Genomic DNA, 22682 nt, shown 5'->3' on the forward strand with positions numbered 1-22682 from the left:
GCCATGCGAAAGAGGGGCGCCTGTGTGTGTTCAGTTCAAAAGCTGTGTGTGTGAACAGTTCAAAAGCTATCGGTTGCTTTTCCATGCGTTTTTCTAGCTACCATAGTTCCTGAGATAATGGCATGTTTTCTGAAAAATATAATGACCATTGGCAAATTTTGACCTTTGATGACCTCTAGTGACCCCAATATTGCTCTAAGATGAAAAATGATCGAAATACTTTCAAACGTACGTATTAAGAGCTATCGACTGCTTTTTACCACGTCTTTCTATCCCTCTTAGTTTTTGAGTTAGAGGTGGGTGGTAACATATGCCCCCCCCCCCCACTAGGGCGAAGTTGGCTGAGACCGCCACTGGGGCGCGGGTTATTCACTAGTCCACACGAAGGTATTGGAACCGTGGAACTCTTTTCGATATGCCTTATTTGGAGAATCTTATGATATGGTGATCAGGTTGTTTCTAAACGAACATTATGAAGGTTACATTTACGCTATGGAATGTACCTAACTATTTCTCGTTACATAAAAACTGTAATTCTGAACGTGTTAACAGGTACAACACATTGTCAAACGTCTCTTCACTGTTTGTGTTACTACAACCGTGTATATGGTAAGGGGCGCCCAGCGGGAAGGGGCGCTTCAATATCGTTTGCACCCCTATCCTAGAATACCTTCCGCCGCCACTGCACGGGCGATCTGGCGAATGCACCTAATTCTCACCAAATCTGCACCTAATCTCTTTGATAACAAATATTTTCATACAATGAATTTATTTCAGTGTTATAATCGATGATAATGTCTGATGATATGACAAGGCAGGTAGTATAAGCAATTAGTGCAACCCTAGCTGCGAACATTTTTTTTTTCTTATTTCGACATTGTAGACAAAGCGGCTCTTAGGCCGCGAACTAAACTAAATGTAACTAAAAATTAACTAAAACTTAAACATAACTAACACTAAACTACACAACTAAAGGAACTAAAACATCACAGAACACATATTGAAACTCGAAACTTTTTTGATGCTCAATCACAATTGTTCTAATCTAAACGATTCGACTAAATTATATGCTGGGTCAGCGTCTTTGACGCGCGTTATACCTATCTAAAAAAGACGTTATGGCAGCAAGGAGGAAAGCGCTTTAAGACGTACCTATATGTATAGTGTACTCGTATACCTACATATGCGCCTACATACCCTCCTTCAGCATTAATTCCTAATTGCGCGTCCTTCTCAGGCAATTAACTCACACGCAAGACGCTTCGGGCTCTGCGTAGTTACAGTTCCATGTCTACTGAAAACTAAATGTGCTCGCGGTCACCAGGTCAAAGCTCAGTCTGCGGTTAGGCTGCGCCCACCTCCTTGGAGTATAAAAACCGTCGATCAGCACAGAGTGGCATCAGTATCTCTTCTCAGAGTCCCGAGCTACCTGCAGCAGAGAACCATGAGGCTGATTGTGGTTCTGGCTGTGACGCTGGCCCTGGCGGCTGCCGCTGAGGACAAGGAGGACCACGACACCGCTCCATCGTCAGTCAGTGGGGACCAGGATACAGAGGCCAACAGATACTATTCACAAGGAGCCGGCTTCGGACGGTGAGTTGATGTGCACTTTGTCTCGACTTTCATGTGTTTTTTATTTTTGTTTGCACTTTCGGAAGCGAAATGAACGCATGTAATATCGTAATTTTCTGATAACATTCGGTCATTGGCTATGAAAGCTGGAATCTCGATATCGTAGCTTGTAGCCAATGAAATGGCTAAAATTGAAAATGGTATATGGTATTGTAACATCAAAAACTATGTCGCTTTTATTGCAGTGGTTATCCGGGCCAGTACGGTGGACGTCGAGGTTACTATGGCAACAGTCGTGGCGGCCGTGGCTTCGGGTACGGTCTGAACGGGTACAACAACGACTTTGGCTTCGGTAACGGCGCCTACCGCGGCTACGGAAACCGTGGGATGTACGGCGGCTACGACCGGTCTCCCTACGGCTACGGCAGCCGCGGCTACGGCAGCCGTGGCTACGGCGGGTTCGGCAGGCGCGGTGGAGCCTACGGCGGCTACGGCGGCTACGGCGGCTACGGTCGGCAGTACGGCGGGTTTGATGGTTTTGGAGCACGGGGAGGGGGATACGGCGGCAGATATAACGGCGGATACTTCTGAGCTATCCCACAGCGAACGTCAGAAAATCATAGAATTCACTTCATTGCACAGTATCATGCAGCAAGTGTGTCCTTGTCTTTAGCTTTACGTGTTTATAACTTGACGGACGCTTTGTCATTTTAGCGGCGTTAATTCCGTGTTTGACGTTTGTGTGTTGTCATTTCTCTTTGTTTTTGTGCTGATATGATGTTTAAAGGATGTCTCTTGATATAAATACACCAGCATACATCAATGCTTATTATAAATTTCCATGACCTATACAGTCTTCTTTGAGCAACGTTTAACTTCGGACATACCTGATGCCACGGAGCATTCGGAGCATTTCGGAGTCATCTAAAGAAGACTTCGGAGCAGGCATTTTTTCTTCCAATTAAATGGCACACAATAACAACAATTACAAATTTTGAATAAATATTTGCAATAAAAACATTAAACCATATAACCTCTTAACCCTCGCCCGCACATGGGGGGGGGTGGTTGCCACCCCCCCCCCCCAGGTAGTCTTTCTGCTCTGCACTCAACATTTTTAGCGCTAGAACGCTGATTTTTCGTATAGCTGCTCCTCTATCCTTTCTTGATGTCCACTAAAAATTTCAAGTTTCTGTGATTTTTGGTTTCGGAGATATGACCCTGTTTTTCAGGTCATGTCATGACCCAAATGGCCAATTCTCAACATCTTGCGTTTGCCATGGGTCTTTCGAGCTTTTGACACCCTGATTTCGGCCTTTTTTGCCAGTATTACCTCCCATCTATCATGGAACATGTTGTTCGACGATGTACAGGGGTCAAGGTCAGGGTCAAGGTCAACCTAGGTCATCTAAGATAATTGCGTTTTAGGCAAGCTGAATTTACTTTTTTTGAATTTTTTTGACTGCATTTTTGGTAAAAGCTTCTCAGAGCATGATTTCATGTAATATGGACCCAAAAACAATCGGTGCACACATCAGTATACACACAGACACACACAGACATACAAACACATATAATTGACCTTGACCTAACTTGACCTGAAATGACCTCAGCCGCAAAATTCTGGTCGGGTAGTGTGACAAAGAGGTTCTAGCTGGCCTGGCACCAGAAAACAGCATCGTCATCGGTATTTGATAAGCAGCGCACTTGATATCCAACGGTGACCCAAAACAGCAATATTTTTTAGTTTGACCTGACCTGGAAGGTCAATGACTGACCTGAGAAGGTAAAACTGGGTATCATTGGATTCGTCTCTTCCCAAAGAATCTTTTTGGTCTTTACCGCTAAGCTCTATCTCCAACAGGAACGAAATGGCGCGGGGGGGGGGGGGGGGTGGCAACCACCCCCCCCCCCATGTGCGTTCTAGGATGGGAAAATGGCATGTGCGGGCGAGGGTTAAACGGTATTGACTATAACAAGACTAATTTGATTCTGCGGTGTGTTGCTGTCAAAATAATCATTTTCACGACGAACTTTATCTAACAAAAGTACAAGATATTGAGATCGACCACCAATAAATGACCTCTAAACTATGAAACGGTTGCGTTAGCGGTGACTGCCTGTTTTCCAGAGATTCGCACACAAAATGGTATCGGTGTTTCTCGGAAAGCGTCATGTAAGTAAGTACATGCCTGGGTTACCCTGGGTTACATGAGCAAGTAAATACCTACGTATCAGGAGCGGATTTTCCTATTCGCTCACCACTGTGGTCCGTTTGTAATGGGACCGTATTAGAGCCGGCGATAATCACGGAACATTAGTGTCGGGGCAGACTGCGGGGGGGCAGACTGCAGCGACCCCTAGGAAGAACAACTAGGGAGAACAACATTCGACAGATGGCAGCACTAGACGAGATAATCAGGCAATACTTTAATATTAATGGGAAAGAAATCATGCCAATGTTTGCCCTCACCAAGCATGTTACCACGACAATGGAAGAATGTAGTGTAGTGCCCCTCCCCGGGCCCGCCGCCGGCTGGCAGCGGCGGCCGGAGCCGGTCCGACCTTTGGCCGGCCGGGTCAGGTAACCGGGACGGCCGCGCCGCGGCGCCGCGCCCGGGCCGGCCGGGAGACGGAGTCGGGTGCCCGCCGGCGAGCCGTCGGCAAGGGCGCGGGGCACATTAGTCGAGTTGAATGTTCACTGTTCAGTCTTGAGTGCGAGTGATGTATGTGTGAATCGATATGTGAGCAGCAAAATCCAACAAGAAAACAAAATCCGTGAAAGAAAGGCAACGCTGGCAAACATCACCAGTCACCACCATAGTCTTCCTACGCCGAACGAGTTCCACACCAACGTGCATCAGCGAGAGTAAAACTAGGATCCTAACAGACCCACCCACCGCCCCACCGTCACCCCATTCCTTCCCAAGTCTCCTTCCCCTCCGCTCGGGGCGTCTTTCAGCTACGCAAGAAGGAATCGGCAGACACAGACACCTGGGCGAGCGAGGAGGGGAAGTCGAGACCGTGTTTCCGCCAAAAGAGAAAACAACCAAGGTAATTGGTAGGTAACTACACCTGCGCTATCTACATCAGCTGCCCCGCATGACACTAATATACATTTACTCAGCCCATATAACCCCGGTCATGGTCAAATCACACAGCTTGGCTGTGCTAAAAATACGAGTAAAAATACCTTGATAGTCTCGACTAACATTTCAAAGCTTTAAATATGTATAGTCAACATTCTTATGTTACCAACATTCTCAATCAAATAATCAGTCACTCTAAATTAACCCTCGCTGGACCTATTGGTTTTCTACATACGCGCCGGCCGAGGGGGGGGGGCGGGTACGTCCCCCCTCGCCGTTTCGCCCCTGGTAGAGCTAGCGCGTCGCGAAAACAACGAGTGTATGCGCCGTTAAGAGACGCAGAGATTGATACCCCATTTCAAGGTTCTAGGTCAACCGGTGACCTCTGAGGTCAGGTCAAGTGGCCCAAGGTACGGGTTCGGTTTTTGTAACTAACTTCGCAAAAAAAAAAAACAGCCGCAGAGCCGCGATTTTGGCATCATCGTGGTCGACTTGCTCAGCCGGCGTCGAGTGGTATAACTTTTTGTTTGGCTGAGGTCAACTTGAGGTGTTGACCTCGGGTCACGGTCAGGTCAGAACCCCCAGGTCACGAAGTTGGTCGTGGGAGGTCATGTCACATATCATTCGATTCAGCAGGTCTTTCCGAGTCCATTGCTGGTTTGTCCGATTCGCTAGCTCAATTTGATCATGAGTTATTGGCGAAAAACTCGTATGACCTTAGTGTCGTCATAAATGACGTCACCCAAGGTCAACAATGCAAAATTGAGGCATCGAAACTTGCAAGGAGTGCATGAAACCACGATTCCATGTGGCATTGATAGTTCGAGATCGTTCCCGGTGCCAAAATAGCAGCTTTCATTTTTCCCCCATTGACTTAAAATGGTGAGGTCATGAAAATGACCTGACCTCATATGACCTTTAAGAGAAATCTGAGATATACAAGTTGTGAGACTTGTATCCCTGTGAAAGCTCATCTGGCAGTGCAAAGGCGTTGCGAAGTTGCGACATCTGAAGACCGTGCAGAGTTTCATTTATGACGCCACAGGTCACTTACCTGACGTGACCCGAAAATGCGGTTGATGTCAAAAGATTTGGCTTGAATCCAAGGTCAGGTATGCAAAGTTCCAGCTCTCTATCACCAGCGTGTTTTGAGCTATCGCGAAAAAACCCTATGGGGAGCGGCACCCGCCCCCCCCCCCCTCGGCCGGCGAGGGTTAACCCTATTAGTGGCAGGCTCCTGGCTACCCCTATTAGTGGCAGGGGGGCTTTTTACGACCCCCCTTGATATCTTGAGATCTAACGGGCCGATTTTCAAAATTCAAACGGCATTCGATTTCGCTCAACGTGATCTACATTTCTAAAAAAAAATAAAAATTAAAAAATGTCAATAGGGGGGTAGAGGGGGGTAAAAACGGGCAAATTGCAGATACATTTTAGACTGTTTATCACGGCCAGGTTTCTGAACCAATCTTAACGCAACTTTTGCCGATCGATAGAGAATGAACCAGGAATTCACATGGATCCTAAAAATATGCATTTTCAAAAATCATAGGCGGATACAGATCATTGGGACTGGGGGTACACAAAAGTAAAGTAAATAAGGTTTTTGTTGGTACTGTTTCTAAAAAGGGTGGCAGTGGTCTTGTTATGTTACAATTTTCTTATGAGAGAACGACTAAAATTGTATTGGTCATGCATAGGCGGTGTCAGGGCACCTATGTTGGGAGGTAAAAAATAACCCCCCTTTTTGGACGCCTGGATCCGCCTATTATAGCAAAAACGTGTCAAAAGAGGATGCACAATAACTTTGTAATGTTATCACATGATACCTGTCATTCACTGTTCGTAAAACTGGTGCATACAGTTATAAATACATCAGCATCGTGATCTTCGCCCAAATGACTCGCTTCACGAATAGGACCCCCCAATTCCCAGTGCTCTAGAGCCGCCCCTGGTAAAGTTATGAACTTGAAATTTTCAGGGAATGTGCCCAATTTAGTTTTAGGAAAAGTCAGAAAATTTCAGCATCGTAGCTTCAGCGGTTTCGGAGATATTCCCGAAAAACCTGAGGGGTGGATGAAAACAACCCCCCTGCCACTAATAGGGTTAAACAACAAAAATTTCGGTTCACCAGCTACGGATTACCTACTGGTGTTACCATGGGCAGCTTAGTTTCTCACGAGGTACTCGTCAGGAATAGTGATGCCCTTGGAAACGAGTTTATCATTCGCAGATGGTTAATAGTCATATGAAATTCTTATTATAAGTTTGTCACAGAATATATTCATACGGTGTGAGAAACATAGGTAGCGATAGACACCAAGATACACGCAAATGGCGCATCATTGTACACCTCGCGATAGTCGCAGGACGCTTTTACCCAAATGACCCAACAGAGATTAAAAATAAAGTTCAAGCAGATCCATCAGCGTGTGATTCCAATGCGACATGGTCAGTAGTCAGAAGAGCCAAAACATGCAAGACATTGCAGCATATTTCAATAGTATCCACCACTGTAGCCGCCGCCGTACGCCCCAGCACGTCTCCCGAACGCACCCATCCCGCCGTACTGCCGGCCGTAGCCGCCGTAGCCGCCGTAGGCTCCACCGCGCCTGCCGAACCCGCCGTAGCCGCGGCTGCCGTAGCCGTAGGGAGACCGGTCGTAGCCGCCGTACATTCCACGGTTTCCGTAGCCGCGGTAGGCGCCGTTACCGAAGCCATAGTCGTTGTTGTATCCGTTCATACTGCGTCCGTATCCTCGGCTGCCACGGCCGTTGCCATAGTAACCACGACGTCCGCCGTACTGGCCACACTGAAAACAATTTAACCCAAGGCTGGCGAGTAAACCGGTGTTTTACGGGTACCCCTATCCGCAACCATTTTTAACCACCCTCCCAGGAGTAGTGCTAGGTCCCATTGCGGTGTAGTCGTACTTGCTCTGAGCGGATATAACCGCTGCCAGCGAACAAATCCGCTGAGAGCAGGGACGACTACACTGCAATGGGACCTTACTGTACTCCTGGGAGGGTGGTTAAAAATGGTTGCGGATAGGGGTACCTGCAAAACACCGGTTTATTCGCGGGCCTTGGGTTAAATTGTTTTCAGTGCAGAACCACTGAAAAAGTAGATACACAGATAACAATGATATGTATGTGTAGGTACCTTTCACACAAGCAGTGTACTTTTGTCATAAACGGTTATGCCGAATGCCGATATAAGAAAATATTATTACATGTGCTTGGAAAAAGCGGCTAATTTGTGCGGAACAACTCACCGTCCGAAGCCGGCTCCCTGTGAATAGTATCTGTTGGCCTCTGTATCCTGGTCCGCACTGACTGCCGAGGGCGCGGTGTCGTGGTCCTCCTTGTCCTCAGCGGCAGCCGCCAGGGCCAGCGTCACAGCCAGAACCACAATCAGCCTCATGGTTCTCTGCTGCAGGTAGCTCGGGACTCTGAGAAGAGACACTGATGCCACTCTGTACAGATCGGTGGTTCTCATACTCCAAGGAGGTGGGCTCGGATAACCGCAGCCTGAGCTTTGAACCGACAGCCGCGAAATGGATCAACTTTGTCATCATAATAAAGATGTAACTATGTTGATGTGAAATTATCTACTGTTTGAGCTTATTGACCGTGCCTGAAAGGAGGAGGATGCATAGGTATAAACAAACTTCGGAATGCATGTTATTGTTCTGTCTGCAAAAGTAGGTACAAAGTAGCTCATTAATTCGTTTGACGATATGTGTTTTTAGTTTTGAAACGGGATCAGCCAATTGAGCTCATCATATTTCCATATTTCCATATAGATGGCTTTGTCTCTGGTGAAATAAACAATAGTCTATTTCATATTAACGATGTTTCCAGGAAAACTGCAAATTATACGGTAAGATAGGCAGTAGGCACGTGACTGCACAGCTCACTACGGCATTGCGCTTGCAGTCGTTATTGGAAATTTCGATGATGACCTTCACAAACAGAAAGTTATTGCAACTAACCCTGGAGTGCCTCAACTCCCGGAGTGAGCATACTACACGAACAAACGAAGACACGCACGACCGGAATGCATTTGCCATCGATTTTATGACACCGTTCCAATAACATTCGCAAAAATTGAATTATTAACTACTTTCAAACTGCTGTTGATGGAGTACTTGTGAGCTAATCACCGCCGATATTAGCTTAGCAGTTTGACTCTCTGTCAGGGTTGTGAACAGGCTATATGAGTCTTTTGACAAAGGCGGGGAAGCGTCATGTGTCGTCCATTTACCCATTCTAACAAGAAACATCGACCATATTTAAGGTTGAACGATATTCGTAGCCACCCGCTTCTGGAGTAATATTTTCTTACTCTCAACATCTTGTTTGGTCCCCTTAAATACACAAGAAGACCTGTCGCGTAAAAGGTTCGAGTCAAATGAAGTGTTCAGAATACACAACAGATCACTCAAGTTCAAGAAAAAATCAAAAGTCCGTGCCGACGCGCTGACGCATCAAATATTCGACTATAAACTATGCCAGGAAGGTACTAATCCAGACGTTCCCAATAGGATGAAAAATGAAGAAGTCCCTTGCAAAATGCCCTATTTAGGTACATAGTCTTTGACTCCGGGAAGCTGCTTATATAAAACATTCAAGCCAAAAATCAAAATTAGAGTGAAACAAAGACAGTAACGTAGGTAACAATCTTACAGCGAGTTGCAGACAAGGTCACCTTTTGGGGTCTGATCCTTTCCCAGATGATAAAGTCGGAGACGAGACACTTCAACCCTCTCATAGTTATAATTTCATGCATGTAGACCGGGAACATAGGATGCATTCGCGGCTGTCGGTTCAAAGCTCAGGCTGTGGTTACCGTTCTTGAGGTATAAGAACCGTCGATCTGCACAGAGTGGCATCAGTGTCTCTTCTCAGAGTCCCGAGCTACCTGCAGCAGAGAACCATGAGGCTGATTGTGGTTCTGGCTGTGACGCTGGCCCTGGCGGCTGCCGCTGAGGACAAGGAGGATCACGACACCGCTCCATCGTCAGTCAGTGAGGACCAGGATACAGAGGCCAACAGATACTATTCACAGGGAGCCGGCTTCGGACGGTGAGTTTTTTTCGCCCATATTAGGCGCCTTTTTCTTTTTCCAAGCACATGTCAGAATAATCATTGATAGTATTAGCCATTAGGCAGGTACTTTCATTTATAACAAAATGCACATTCTATAAAAATGCGTGTATGACAATGTATCCACTTTTTCAGTGGTTATCCTGGCCAGTACGGCGGACGTCGTGGTTACTATGGCAACGGCCGTGGCAGCCGAGGATACGGACGCAGTATGAACGGATACAACAACGACTATGGCTTCGGTAACGGCGCCTACCGCGGCTACGGAAATCGTGGAATGTACGGCGGCTACGACCGGTCTCCCTACGGCTACGGCAGCCGCGGCTACGGCAGCCGCGGCTACGGCGGGCTCGGCAGGCGCGGTGGATCCTACGGCGGCTACGGCGGCTACGGCCGGCAGTACGGCGGGATGGGTGCGTTCGGGGGACGTGCTGGGGCGTACGGCGGCGGCTACAGTGGGGGATACTATTGAGGCTCCCGTGTCTACAGCACGAATCACACGAACCACATCTTGAAAGGCATTGTTTAAGTCTATCATGTTCTATCATTGGTTATCTCTTTGTGACAGCGTCATTGGCTGCACTTGCGTACGAAAGTGCAAACACGACTTAATGCCATTGCATGATTCGCGTTAGCATGATGCAAGTACGTATGGAAATACATTTCTAATGCACGAATGGTGGTGTAGTGCAGACGGGATAATCAAAGACTGTGTCAGCTTGTTGCCTGTTGTCACAATCAAGGTCTTCTTTTGCGCTTCTTCATAAACAAGCAAAGTACGTTCGCTGTCCCTCTTAGCCTCTTTTCACATGCAACATATTCTTCAAAGTTTCTATCTTTTCTTCAATTTGTAGTGCACCTAATCATTTTTTCATAACCTATTCTCGGTCTTCTGTTCTTCCTGTCTACCGCCCCGCATGTTCCATCCCTCTCACAGCTCATGTTCGGGCCATCCCAGCCGTGCAAACTGCCATTATACCATACCACCCTACCCTACCGGCGCGGCACCTCCGCGGCCCGCCGCTCTCCCTCGCTCCCCTCCTCTCTCCCAGCTCACTCGCTCTCCTGCCGTCCCAGCCGTCAGTAGTCGACCTGACCCAGTGGTGAAGTGTGGTGCCAGCCGGCTCTCACGAGAGCTCCGTTCAGTGCAGTGAGGCGCGGGTCACAGCCGTCTGACGGAGCCGCCAGCGAACTGACTGAACACGAACGCTAAATCTGTTGCGCCAAGGATAAAAAACAGGCAGGTATGTTGACAGGGCATAAGAGTCCCCATTGAAGGGGACTCGACATACGACTTTTGGGTCATTGACCTGACCTGGAAGGTCAACCAATGACCTAGGACCTTAAAATAGGGTATCATCGGCTTCCTCTCGTCACGGGCAACACGCTCGTTAGTCGTTTTTCTGCGAAGCTCTAGCTCGATCAGGGGCGAAAGGGCAAGGGGGTCCAACGGACCCCCCCCCCCATTATATGTTCGCGACTGGAAAAACACCAATACGGGCAACGGCTAAACCACCTTCAATTAAAACGATTATATTAATTAGACGTTTATACGATGGCGTTGCTTTTGTGCTTTTTTTAATTTCTCATGAAATAATGGGCATATAAAATCCAGCCTTGCTATTATGACCTGATATGACCGAATCTGATGTGACATCGGCTGCCGACCATCATTCAATTGATGCACTCTTCACATTCAAACGTTTTCACGACGGCCATCTGGTAAGTACACATTTGGTGCAGATTAGGTGAAGATTTGGTGCAGATTTGGCCAAATAAACCGTTTTCGCGACGGCCATCTGGTACACATTTGGTGCACATCTGGTGCAGATCAGGTGCAGATTTGGTTAAAGGAAAAGGGTCACCTTTAACATGGGGTTTGAAACTGAGATGGCCATCTTGTAGCCCGTGTCCGAAAACCCCGTGAGTGTCCCACCTTACGGCCGATTTCGGCCTCCATTTGTAGGTATCGGCAATTTTAAAAGAAAATATGCCAGGAATGCGTCCTTATCCCAGGAATGCGTTCTTATCCTGTAATACAGCCACCCGCGGCGAGGCTTTGGTTTTTAACCAATCAGCTCCAATCAGCTCAGCTTTAACCAATCAGCTAATCTGACATAAGCCGACGAGACTGTCTTCTGAAGGCTGATTGGCTTGAGTGTGATGTCATCGCAATAACATCATACAGAAGGTGCGGTAGAGAGTACAAACATAGTACCAATATGTTAAATAGTTTGACATACTTTTTTGCGAATTATGCACTTCTGGCACCAGATTTAAAAAGAACATGAAAAATAATAATGTCAAAATGAAAAGCAACGATGTCTTCATATTTCACAAGGTGGCACTTTTCCTTTAAATTAGATTCAGTGTGTCTCTTATTAGCTATCAGCTAGGATTGCACTTATTGCTTATATGCCTACTTTTCCATATTATCAGAGAGCATCATCGATTAAAACGCTTAAATAAATTCATAAAATGAAGATATTGGCTTTCACCCGCGCATGACGGGGGGGGGGGCTCTACAGAGCCCCCCTCATGTTTTTTTCAGCAATATCTTCTAAACCGTTTGACGGATCAACACGAAACTTGCGGTACCCTCAGAGGCATTAATTTGACACCTTGTGTTAAAATTTCAACTTTCTAGCTACCATAGTTGAGCCGAAAATGACGTCAGAGTGACGTCATGTCGGCCGATTTTCATGCAAAATACTGAATTACTGCAAACGCTCTCAAGAGCTTAGTGTTAAGGCTAGATCCATTTTCTTTGGATGAGTGGACTACAAATACATCTAGCTATCGAACTGCTATCTCAAATTTTCGAAATTTTGAGAAAATGTTGAAAAATATTTATTTACAATTACAAAAATATATTTTTTTGATTTTTTCAAAAAGTTTTTGACTTTGCGCAAAAACCGGAATATATGTGATAGAACACACACTGATAAACTACATTTGCAAGTTTTAGCCTAATATCTTCAAAAATAGCTAAGTTATTCGCATTATTGTCAAAATTTTACAATTTTTTTTCAAATCCATTTTTCAGTACGTTTTGACGTTGTACAGCAATATAAATGGCACCATCGTGTTCCTGAGCTCAAACTGCATCTGATAGGCACCTTTTTTTTTGTTGAAAAATGTCATTTTCAAAATTTGACCTTTTCTGACCTGAGAGTGACCTGACCTCCGGTAAATTCAGCTGACAATGACCTCAAATGACACAGACGACACTATTTTCAAAATCTACGAGTAAAATGGACCATAAAACATGCGTCACGTGACCGATACATGATATACAATTTTCGTGACCTAGGATGACCTGGCCTTGACCTTAAAAATTCAAAGTAAATGTTCGGTACCCTCAGGGTATCTAAGGCATCCGGCAAGGAGTGCGTAAACCAAAAATGAGCCTGATCGGACCGGCGGTCCGGCGGTCAGAGCCTAAATTGTGAACTAACAAAAATGTCGATAATTTTTACTTTGACCTGTCCTGTGACATCATCAGTGACCTCGAGGTCAATGAAAATAGGTTTCGCCCGACAGTTTTTCCAGGGCTATCAGACGCCGTTTGAATTTTGACGATCGGCTCAGTAGTTTCGGAGATAGGAGGGGGGAGGGCTCTGGAGAGCCCCCCCCCCCCCCCCCAGTCACTCGCGTTATGGAAAATACCCCAGTCATGCGCGGGATAAACGAGATTAGGTGCAGATTTGGTCAAATTAGGTGCATTCGCCGGATAGCCCGTTAGGAAAACGGCTAATATGTTCAGTGTGTTCCTTAAAAAGTTATGAAGTTGGACTGCACAGATGCTTATCTGCCTCATTTTTCACATAATCAGACATAATTTTCCATTAAAACACTGAAATAAATTCATGATGCGGAGATATTTACTGTAAAAAAGATTTAGTGCAGATTTGGTTAAAAAAGGTGCATTCGCCAGAGAGCCCGTCGTGAAAACGGCTATTATTACATACATACAGCACTCAAAGTTGTACACATGTGCAGATGAGATGCGTGAAATGAACGCCACCATCATGTCTACGAAAGTGACGAAAGAGCCGAGCGTGGCGTAGCGAGGGTGGCGGAGGCTTCCGCAAAAACTCCCCTTAGTATGGGAGCGTGAGAGCGGTTCTTTACTTTGACAAATCGTGGACGCCTCAAAGCAAGATCGAACCAAATATCTCCGCGCATCGCCCACTAACCCAGTTTTGACCGCCCTCCTCACTCTCCATCGCTGACTGTCGTTCGTTTCGGCCGACCTGCTCTACGGTCACGACTTGTCGCGTCGACCCGGACCTCCGTCCCAAATTGCCGCAAATCCGCGCAGAAATGGGCAGCCTGGGCTCCAACCAGTGCGTCACGATAGGGCACACATAGGTGACAGACCGTAACGCGATCGCGTCACACACCGTCGCACAGACGCACGCGCGTGAGAACTGTGTGTAAATATGTGTCACCCTTTTATATGTAGCATGAAAAAATATATTTGTTTGGCGATGCATTCACACACGTCACAAAGATGACTGCCAAAGCGATTCGGGAGCTGACGTAGCTTCAGTGGTGACTTCTACGCCCGCCCATTGATCTCCGAGTGAACTCGTGGTGCGAAGAAGATCACAGGAACTGACTCGATGGGCGGCGGAGACACCAGTCACGGACTGTCGTGTCACCAGGTCACAGACCGGCCCACAGCGGTGACTGAGCAAATCGTCCGGGCCGCCCCAGCGTGACAACGCCGTCTCGCTGACTGGTGTCACACTTCCTGACAGAGAGGTAGTTGGGGAGGATTGAGGTGGCGTTTGGTGACCTGTGAGGTGGCTGGTGGGAACTCCGTGAGAAATGGCAGCGTTCCGATAAAATGTACAGGCAGCAATGAATAATATTTGTCGCGATTACGTAATTCCACCGACACGCTCCAGAACCACGCAGTGTTTTGTTAGATTTTAATGTTTATACCATAAAAAGTAGGTGATAAGAATATTGCATCATTGTCACAGGCACTACCAAATTTATGGCGATTACTAAAGGCTTAAACTCCGTTCAGTGCCTTTAGAACCAGGTGCCAATTAATCATTTACCTGTAAATTATCGAAACGGATCACAATGGGCTTGTTTATTCAAGCATCTATCCGTCTAGATGGCCACCTTTCTACGCTCCGCTAACTCCAGCCCACCCACTGAATTACCGATGCAGATTTCTTCCGACGCGTATGCAAATCGGCAGCTGACCGACCGACATGGAGAAGCAGCGAGGGTAGCCATGCGTGTCGAATGTAACTCTGACCCTTGCTACAGGGTGTGGGGAGAGCACCAGCCCGTTATACTCCCGAGATCGTGAGGGCATGAGCCGGAGGGGTGTTCATGGGCACCGCAAACTGCTGAGTGCGCTGTGTGCGGTGTGTGCAGCAGGCGTGGGGGTAGGGGATGGGTAGGCGGCTCTGACGTCACGGCTGCGTGCGGTGGACGGTCCGCTGTGGCCAGTCCCGACCGGCCACAGCGGTCGCTGTGTGCGGTGACGCAAGGCTGACGTAGGGACGCAGTGGGCGGAGCTTGGAGGCTGTGTATGATCCAACCGCACTCAGGGCCCGTGAACAGCCTTCGGGCGGGGCGGAGGAGGCGACATGAGGGTTCCCGCCGGGCGGCGACTGCAGCTGGTGTTAGTGGCGTGTGCGAGACTGCAGTCGCCGGCGGGCGGGAGGATAGCCACACAGCCGGCGCTGCAGTCTCCCGTGCCGGGCTATTCGCATGCTTATTTATTGAATCGCTTGCTGTAAATTGCTAGAATTAGGGCAGGATCACGCAAAATATACACGATAATGTCTTCCACACATAGTAATCATGAAATTGTCTTAAAATCAAAATGTTTGACTGATTTAGTGACCCCAACCAACAATTGTTTCTTTAATGCAAAGATTCCAAATTTCCACGGCGATAGCAAATCTGATTTTTTAGTCAAGACTTCAAATTTTCAAGCTGACAAATGCCTACAATTTGCTGCTGTTCACTGTTCAGTTGTTAGCGTTGGTGGTAAAAATATTTAGGTATTAGACTTCGATCAATACCTAAGCAGTGCATGCTCACACCCAATAACTATCACTGAGTATGTTGCTATCTCTCTCATCTGTTCACAGAGCGATTACCGTCATGCGCCTGGTGCCGAGAGTGAGGACGCTGCTGCTGGCAATTCTGGTACTCCTTTTATCGGCTACCACAGCTGATGTTAGTGATTTTCAACTGGAGTCGTTAGAGGAGGCGCTGCGCCTGAGCAGGGAGGAGAGACTGGACGAAACCACACAGGAGACACATCACCGAGACAAGAGACAACTGTTTGGAGGGAACCGGCGGAGGAACAGAAATCAGAACCTCTACCCAGGCAGAAATGGTGAGAAGGGACGCATGCATTCAGATATTAAATTGACACCCTTATAGTTTAAATAAAAGTAGGCATGATAAGTTCGAGCTTTCTTTCTTATTCTGTGAGTAATGTTTCTCAAGAAAGTGAAATTCGATTTTAAATTTGAATTCCAGTCACTGACACCGTGCCGGCACCAGCCGTCTTTTCTACAATCTGTGGGAGTCTTCCTTGTCATAAGAACTCTTCTATGATTGGCATAGCAATATGTTGTTAAATACTTCTTGTAACAACATTTTATTGACCATTTATTTCCCGTCCAGTTTAAGCTGTAACCAGAGTCCTGTTTCAGGTCCGAGCATCATCTACCAGGGCCTGTACATCCCGGACGCTCGTTTCAACACGTTCGCTGACGGCATCATCACCAACATGGTGGCCGAGCTGCGCGCCGACAACCTGGACCCCGTCTACTTCCGCGTCAACGGCCGAGGATCAGTCACGTGGGTTTTAGGCAATGGGTAGTGCTCAGTCACGTGGGTTATACGCGGAGGGCTCCGTGCAGTCACGTGGACTATAGTTCACAGGCGTGGCGGAGTCACGTGGGCTAGCAATAAATGAATGAGTTGTGTTCACATGATTCACAGATAAATCATATTGGATTGCGATAACAGAGCTTGATGTTATTTCTATCAACTTTTCTGGTTGATTTGCTAATAAATATCAACATTGCTCTTAAAGTATCTTTGAATCATCGATGTCAAAATGCATCATGCCTCAATTTTGTGTTCTCCCCAGAGCCCATGAGAACGTGCACGGCCGGGACAACTCCAATAACGGGGTGGGTATCACGGCGGTGACGGACCCGCTGGCCCGTCTGATGGGCACAGAGAGTGACGGAGTGGTGGCCAGAGGTCGGCGGGACGCGTCTACGGGCCGCCACAGGAGCAAACGACAGTGAGTTACGCACGAAGTGAGAGAGAGAGAGAGAGAGAGAGAGAGAGAGAGAGAGAGAGAGAGAGAGAGAGAGAGAGAGAGAGAGAGAGAGAGAGAGAGAGAGAGAGAGAGAGAGAGAGAGAGAGAGAGAGAGAGAGAGAGAGAGAGAGAGAGAGAGAGAGAGAGAGAGAGAGAGAGAGAGAGAGAGAGAGAGAGAGAGAGAGAGAGAGAGAGAGAGAGAGAGAGAGAGAGAGAGAGAGAGAGAGAGAGAGAGAGAGAGAGAGAGAGAGAGAGAGAGAGAGAGAGAGAGAGAGAGAGAGAGAGAGAGAGAGAGAGAGGAGAGAGAGAGAGAGAGAGAGAGAGAGAGAGAGAGAGAGAGAGAGAGAGAGAGAGAGAGAGAGAGAGAGAGAGAGAGAGAGAGAGAGAGAGAGAGAGAGAGAGAGAGAGAGAGAGAGAGAGAGAGAGAGAGAGAGAGAGAGAGAGAGAGAGAGAGAGAGAGAGAGAGAGAGAGAGAGAGAGAGAGAGAGAGAGAGAGAGAGAGAGAGAGAGAGAGAGAGAGAGAGAGAGAGAGAGAGAGAGAGAGAGAGAGAGAGAGAGAGAGAGAGAGAGAGAGAGAGAGAGAGAGAGAGAGAGAGAGAGAGAGAGAGAGAGAGAGAGAGAGAGAGAGAGAGAGAGAGAGAGAGAGAGAGAGAGAGAGAGAGAGAGAGAGAGAGAGGAGAGAGAGAGAGAGGAGAGAGAGAGAGAGAGAGAGAGAGAGAGAGAGAGAGAGAGAGAGAGAGAGAGAGAGAGAGAGAGAGAGAGAGAGAGAGAGAGAGAGAGAGAGAGAGAGAGAGAGAGAGAGAGAGAGAGAGAGAGAGAGAGAGAGAGAGAGAGAGAGAGAGAGAGAGAGAGAGAGAGAGAGAGAGAGAGAGAGAGAGAGAGAGATGGGACGAAATTACCACTATGGCTAGGACAGTGACTTGAGGCTACAGTAGGTCAAGTACAGTTGGCTGAGTGTAACGATAGAAAGACAGCATGAATTATTTGAATGCCACTAAACTGAGCTTTATTATGACTGTTGATATAGCGTGCTGGCGAGATGATATGGCGGTTAGACTGAAATGATCGTTGTGCTGATGTCACCGTGAACAAGAAACGTCAGCGATAGGGATATTACCATTAGCTCTCTGAAATCTGTGCTGTATTTACTTGCCTTTGTCATCATTTTCTCTTTTTCTCTGTCGCTCCCAGGCTGGCGCCGACGCGTGCCTACTCCACCGCTCTACTGGAGGGCCTGACCAACATCAACAGGAGGGGAGACGTCGAGGTCCAGGTGGCTTCCAACATCACATTGGTGAGCCGCACTCTCACTGTGTTCATCTGAACTCATTGCAAAACACTTCAAGGTACACTAAAACCCTGAGAGTAAACGTCCCGACATCATCGTTGAACCGTAATGACTTATTCGTAACAATAGAGCCATCAGGAAATAGCTCTTTTCAGGTCACGTTTTCGTTCAAGTGCAGCACTCAAACGTGCAGCAGCTAATTTTCCAGTCCATTTCTCCGGTATATCGTCCGTGCCGAGCCGAAACTTTCTCGGAGTGAAAGACGACGTGACTCCGTGAGCGATTCATCATCCAATGCCTTCGAGCTACTTCTGCCTCGTTTCAGTAGTTGCAACCTGCAGAACCCGTACGTTTGACGTCACTCAGGGTTTCCCCAGACCTTTGAGAGATCACTGACACCTAAGATATTTAAATATATCGTCTACCTGGAGTGGCATGTTTAACCCATAACAAACATCTGCACCACCTAATTATGCTCGGTGCACCTGTACCTCTATGATACCCGCACGTGTGTTGGCCGACTCCGCCGTCGTGCACAGGTGAGGCCGAGCTGGGCCGCCAAACCAACATCGGCACCGTTTAACCACCGGCCCCGGCGCGGCGGTGGCCAGCCAACCGTGCAGTGTGAACCACGTGACCGCGTGGGCCGGCTACGGAGCTGACCACGTGACCCGCCGAGGTCAGCCCGGCTCAGTGGCAGCGTGTCCCGGTGGACGGGAGATATGGCTGGTATATGTGTCACGCTCTGGTGCCTGACCTGGCCACGGGTCGGTCTGACCCGTATTGACAGGTCAGCCTGACCCATATTGACAGGTCAGGATGTCTCGTAAGATGAGATGGATGCAGGAAAGAGGTTACGTGAATGATGAGAGACATCTGTCATTTTAAAAATAATACGATATGCTAAAGACAATTTACCTTCTTCGACTTAAATGATAGATTACGGCCTACGGGCCATAAAGGTGACGTAGAGCATCGGTTGTCTATTGCCGCCACTGCGGCATCTCCGCGAAGTCGGTTTCGCGACTCTGGCTCGCGTTGACCGCCAGCTGAGGTTTGGCGGAAGTAGCGGTTCTGGCAGGCCTCGTCAGAGCCGCGCAGAGCCGCGCATTCTCCCATCCCGGTCACACCTCACAGCAGGCCTGTGCACACAAACGGTCACCGTGTGTAGCCATTTCTCAGGCGGAGATAATTTATGGTGTAACGGACTTTACCCGGCGCCGACAGAGCGAGACGTTATGCTGTGGTGAGATGACCGGTGCAAATGTGTGCACGTGCCAGATCGCAGCTGTTCAGTGGCCCACACAGTTGTCTCACCTTTACCGCTTTGCGCATTGACCCCATTAAGTTCTTAATTGTGACACTTCTTAACAGGTGCGATAAGAGTATATAGGTTTCAGGATGAGCGATCGTTAAACAGAGGTGATCTCTCAAATGTCCTGTTCCCTTTCCACTTTCCAGCACCACTGACGTCAGGTGACCTGCTAACCTCTGTACTGACCTGTCTATCTCCAGGTACGCGGCCACCGACCTCAAGTGACCTGCTGACCTCTGTACTGACCTGTCTATCCCTAGGTACGCGGTCGGTGGCTTCTGGGACCGCTGATATACCGTGTCAACTTCTACGAGAGCCGGTTCGCGGTCCGATCGCTGGCCACGGAGATTCCTCCGATTCAGATGGACACCGTCACACAAATCTCCTACATCGGGGCAGACATGGCCGACTTCGTCCTCGGATGGTCTGTATACACTTGGTGCATTTGGCAAGGATACGATATTGCAGAATGTGTAGTACTCTTGATATTGCTCTTGATTCAGAGGTGCATAGAGCCTTGAATAACGAAGCAAAGCTGCTGACTTATGGTTTTCTGTCTCTGATCGGACAGTTCTGCTAACCAAACATTGTCTGTTCTTGTATCCGCAGTCCCCTGATGGCCTCGCTGCGTTACCGTGGAAACGTTACCACCTCTGACACGGACCGGGCAAACACAGCGCTACATAACCTGTTCCAGGTCAGTTTTCACACTCTGGTAGACCCAGCTACAGCCTTCACTTTGATGAAAGCTGGGTTTCTGCCACCCGACGTGGGGTAGTCATATTTAGGTACATGTCAATTAAAGGAAATAGTTCACTTTTTAACATGGGTTTTGAACTGGAATAGCAGTTCCGTAGCTTGGGCTGAGACGAGCATAAATCAGGAGCTTTTACAGCCCAACGATCACCCTAGGCAAAGATATTCTATTTCTCGTCCCGGAAAAGGTGTCTTGCGTTGAGGATGTGTGCCTTGCATATATTTCCATCCAGTATGAAAAGAGCATGGGTCCCGAAAATTCTTCAGAAACTAGAGAAATTATCTACGAGAACTCTAGAGAAATTCTCGTACTGATCAATTAGGACATTCAGGGGAACATTATCAGATCGAGCAGATCGCCCAAATGCCGGTGGCTGCGATAATTTCTCTGTTTCTGAAGAATTTTCGGGACCCATGCTCTTTTCATACTGGATCGCGTGTGCCTTACAGAAACTGAAAAGTTCTTCCTATATCAAAATATAGAAAAAAAATCTTTTGTTATAAAAAGGTTTTATTTTCTTTGCTGATTATTTTGAACATAAAAATCATAAATCGTTGCAAAAAAAAATAATTTCGTGAAAGTGAACTATTTCCTTTAATCCCTAAAGGATTTTTAACGGTGCCATTTGCCTATCCTTGCTCGTTTTTTTTTCTTCTCATTTAAAGCCTCCTCGTTTCGTTGCAGTTCGACTCGTTCCTGTATGACGCGGCCCGGGACAAGTTCAAGTCGTCAAGTCACGCTCGCCTGCCTCTGTACAGCACCACTCGCTCCGACGACGGCCACAACCGGAACAATAACGGAGCGCTGGGCCTGTTGGGACGGAGGCGCCGCGCAGCGGACGAAAGCGAAACTACATACTAGATGGCGCTCTGGTCGAGGGCTGGAGACTTGTGAGGTGTTCTGTGGGGCTATGATAATCGCGATGCCGTAGAAAACGGGATGCTTATAAAGGAAATGGTGAAATAACTTCATTGGAAGACATTTAGCATGCTGACAAAGCAAAAATTTTGACGGCATTTGCTAAAAAATGGGCGTTATTTTATACGAACTGTTTTTGCTTACCCGATCGAGGTGAATGCTCTTTTAGTTATACATATACCTAATCGTGATGATTTTACTAAAGTACCTGATAGTTTTGTTTTAAACGTTGCAAATTAGGTCTTCAATGTTGATCAATTTTTAGGCACTGGCATGAGCTTGATAACCGTCCCTCTACTCGATGCTATGTGTCACATTAATCTTATTGGCTGGGTACGTGATTTATTCAGTCGCCGAATTATCGTTTTTTTGTGACTGTTTATTTGTATGAGTGTGTAATTTTGCCTATGCCGGGCAACTGTCGCAAGATAAATACTTAAATTCGTCATTGCAGGTATGGTGTATAAAAAAGAACTTCGGCAAATTCATTACTTTAAAGTCACTTTCAGGTCATAAGTGATAGATAAAGCTGTTTTCCATGCTTATAATGCAGTAGTTATAGGTGCAGTATTTCGTTTTGCATTTGTACTACAACAAGAAGTTCGCTTGCATGGTTGTATAAACATGGTGCATGTGTTGAAGCATACCTAGATAGCATGATTCATGTTACCTATATGGTTGTATGTATACCTACATTTATTTTCACTTACGTGTGCAGCACGCAAACATAAGTTTGTGTAATATATACATATGTTATTGTTTCATTCGCATGTTCTCTTTATGAATATCGCATTGTTATAACTCGCAGTGACTTTTGCAAGCAACGCATAAATACGTAGCATTGCTTATTTACAGTATTAAAGATGCATTTAAAAACGTTAGCTTAAATACTTCTTGTTTGATATGAATGTATATAGTATTTTTAAATGTAGCCCGCGTTGTTCATCGATGTTTTCGGTTTTGTAATATATAAGACGTTCACTCTTTGGGCCAATTTTTATGTTCCTTACTATAGCTTCCCGTTTACTTTTGCCCTATCAAAGGTTTGGTTTTGATTATGGGTTATTCTGAAGACCCTTAAATAGTTTTTTTTGTTTTTTTTTACGTATAGAAAAAGTAGTACCAGGTAGCTTTCCTGAACACATATTAATTTTGGACGCCATGTTCAAAGTTTGCATTAGCGCAGCGCTCTTGTTTACTTTATTCTTCCCATACTCTTTTTTTTTTTGTTCCAACATTATTTCCTTCTTATCCCTCCGTGCGCCTTTTTGGATCGACGCCAAGACGGACCGGGAACCGAACAAGCGTGATAGC

The 22682-nt window shown here is 47.0% G+C and overlaps 3 protein-coding genes across 5 annotated transcripts; all 3 read left to right on the top strand.

The window, feature by feature from the left end:
• The first annotated feature begins 1240 nt into the window (after positions 1-1240).
• On the top strand, positions 1241-2395 carry LOC122371580 (heterogeneous nuclear ribonucleoprotein A3 homolog 2-like). Its single transcript, XM_043348004.1, has 2 exons — positions 1241-1593; positions 1818-2395. Exons 1-2 carry the CDS (start codon positions 1445-1447, stop codon positions 2161-2163), a joined length of 495 nt encoding a protein of 164 aa, XP_043203939.1. The 5' UTR covers positions 1241-1444; the 3' UTR covers positions 2164-2395.
• Positions 2396-3654: 1259 nt separating this feature from the next.
• LOC122371581 (heterogeneous nuclear ribonucleoprotein A3 homolog 1-like) lies at positions 3655-10446 on the top strand. 2 transcript variants are annotated; one of them, XR_006254756.1, is made up of 2 exons: positions 3655-3748; positions 9905-10446. XR_006254756.1 is itself a non-coding variant. In XM_043348005.1 (2 exons), the coding sequence occupies exons 1-2, from the start codon at positions 9600-9602 to the stop codon at positions 10239-10241; spliced, it is 486 nt and encodes a 161-aa protein (XP_043203940.1). In that variant the 5' UTR covers positions 9497-9599; the 3' UTR covers positions 10242-10446. The 2 variants fall into 2 exon arrangements, 1 of the variants encoding a protein (XP_043203940.1); XM_043348005.1 differs by lacking the exon at positions 3655-3748 and adding an exon at positions 9497-9748.
• A 405-nt stretch (positions 10447-10851) lies between these two features.
• On the top strand, positions 10852-22128 carry LOC122371582. 2 transcript variants are annotated; one of them, XM_043348007.1, is made up of 8 exons: positions 10852-11013; positions 15898-16148; positions 16471-16618; positions 16914-17072; positions 18282-18384; positions 19954-20117; positions 20303-20390; positions 21135-22128. In XM_043348007.1, exons 2-8 carry the CDS (start codon positions 15911-15913, stop codon positions 21309-21311), a joined length of 1077 nt encoding a protein of 358 aa, XP_043203942.1. In that variant the 5' UTR covers positions 10852-11013; positions 15898-15910; the 3' UTR covers positions 21312-22128. The 2 variants fall into 2 exon arrangements, with proteins under 2 accessions (XP_043203942.1, XP_043203941.1); XM_043348006.1 differs by having other exon boundaries at positions 10867-11009.
• Positions 22129-22682: the final 554 nt, after the last annotated feature.

This window comes from Amphibalanus amphitrite, unplaced genomic scaffold (assembly GCF_019059575.1).
Source record: "Amphibalanus amphitrite isolate SeventyFive unplaced genomic scaffold, NRLGWU_Aamphi_draft 001260F_arrow, whole genome shotgun sequence".
Lineage (NCBI taxonomy): Eukaryota > Metazoa > Arthropoda > Thecostraca > Balanomorpha > Balanidae > Amphibalanus > Amphibalanus amphitrite.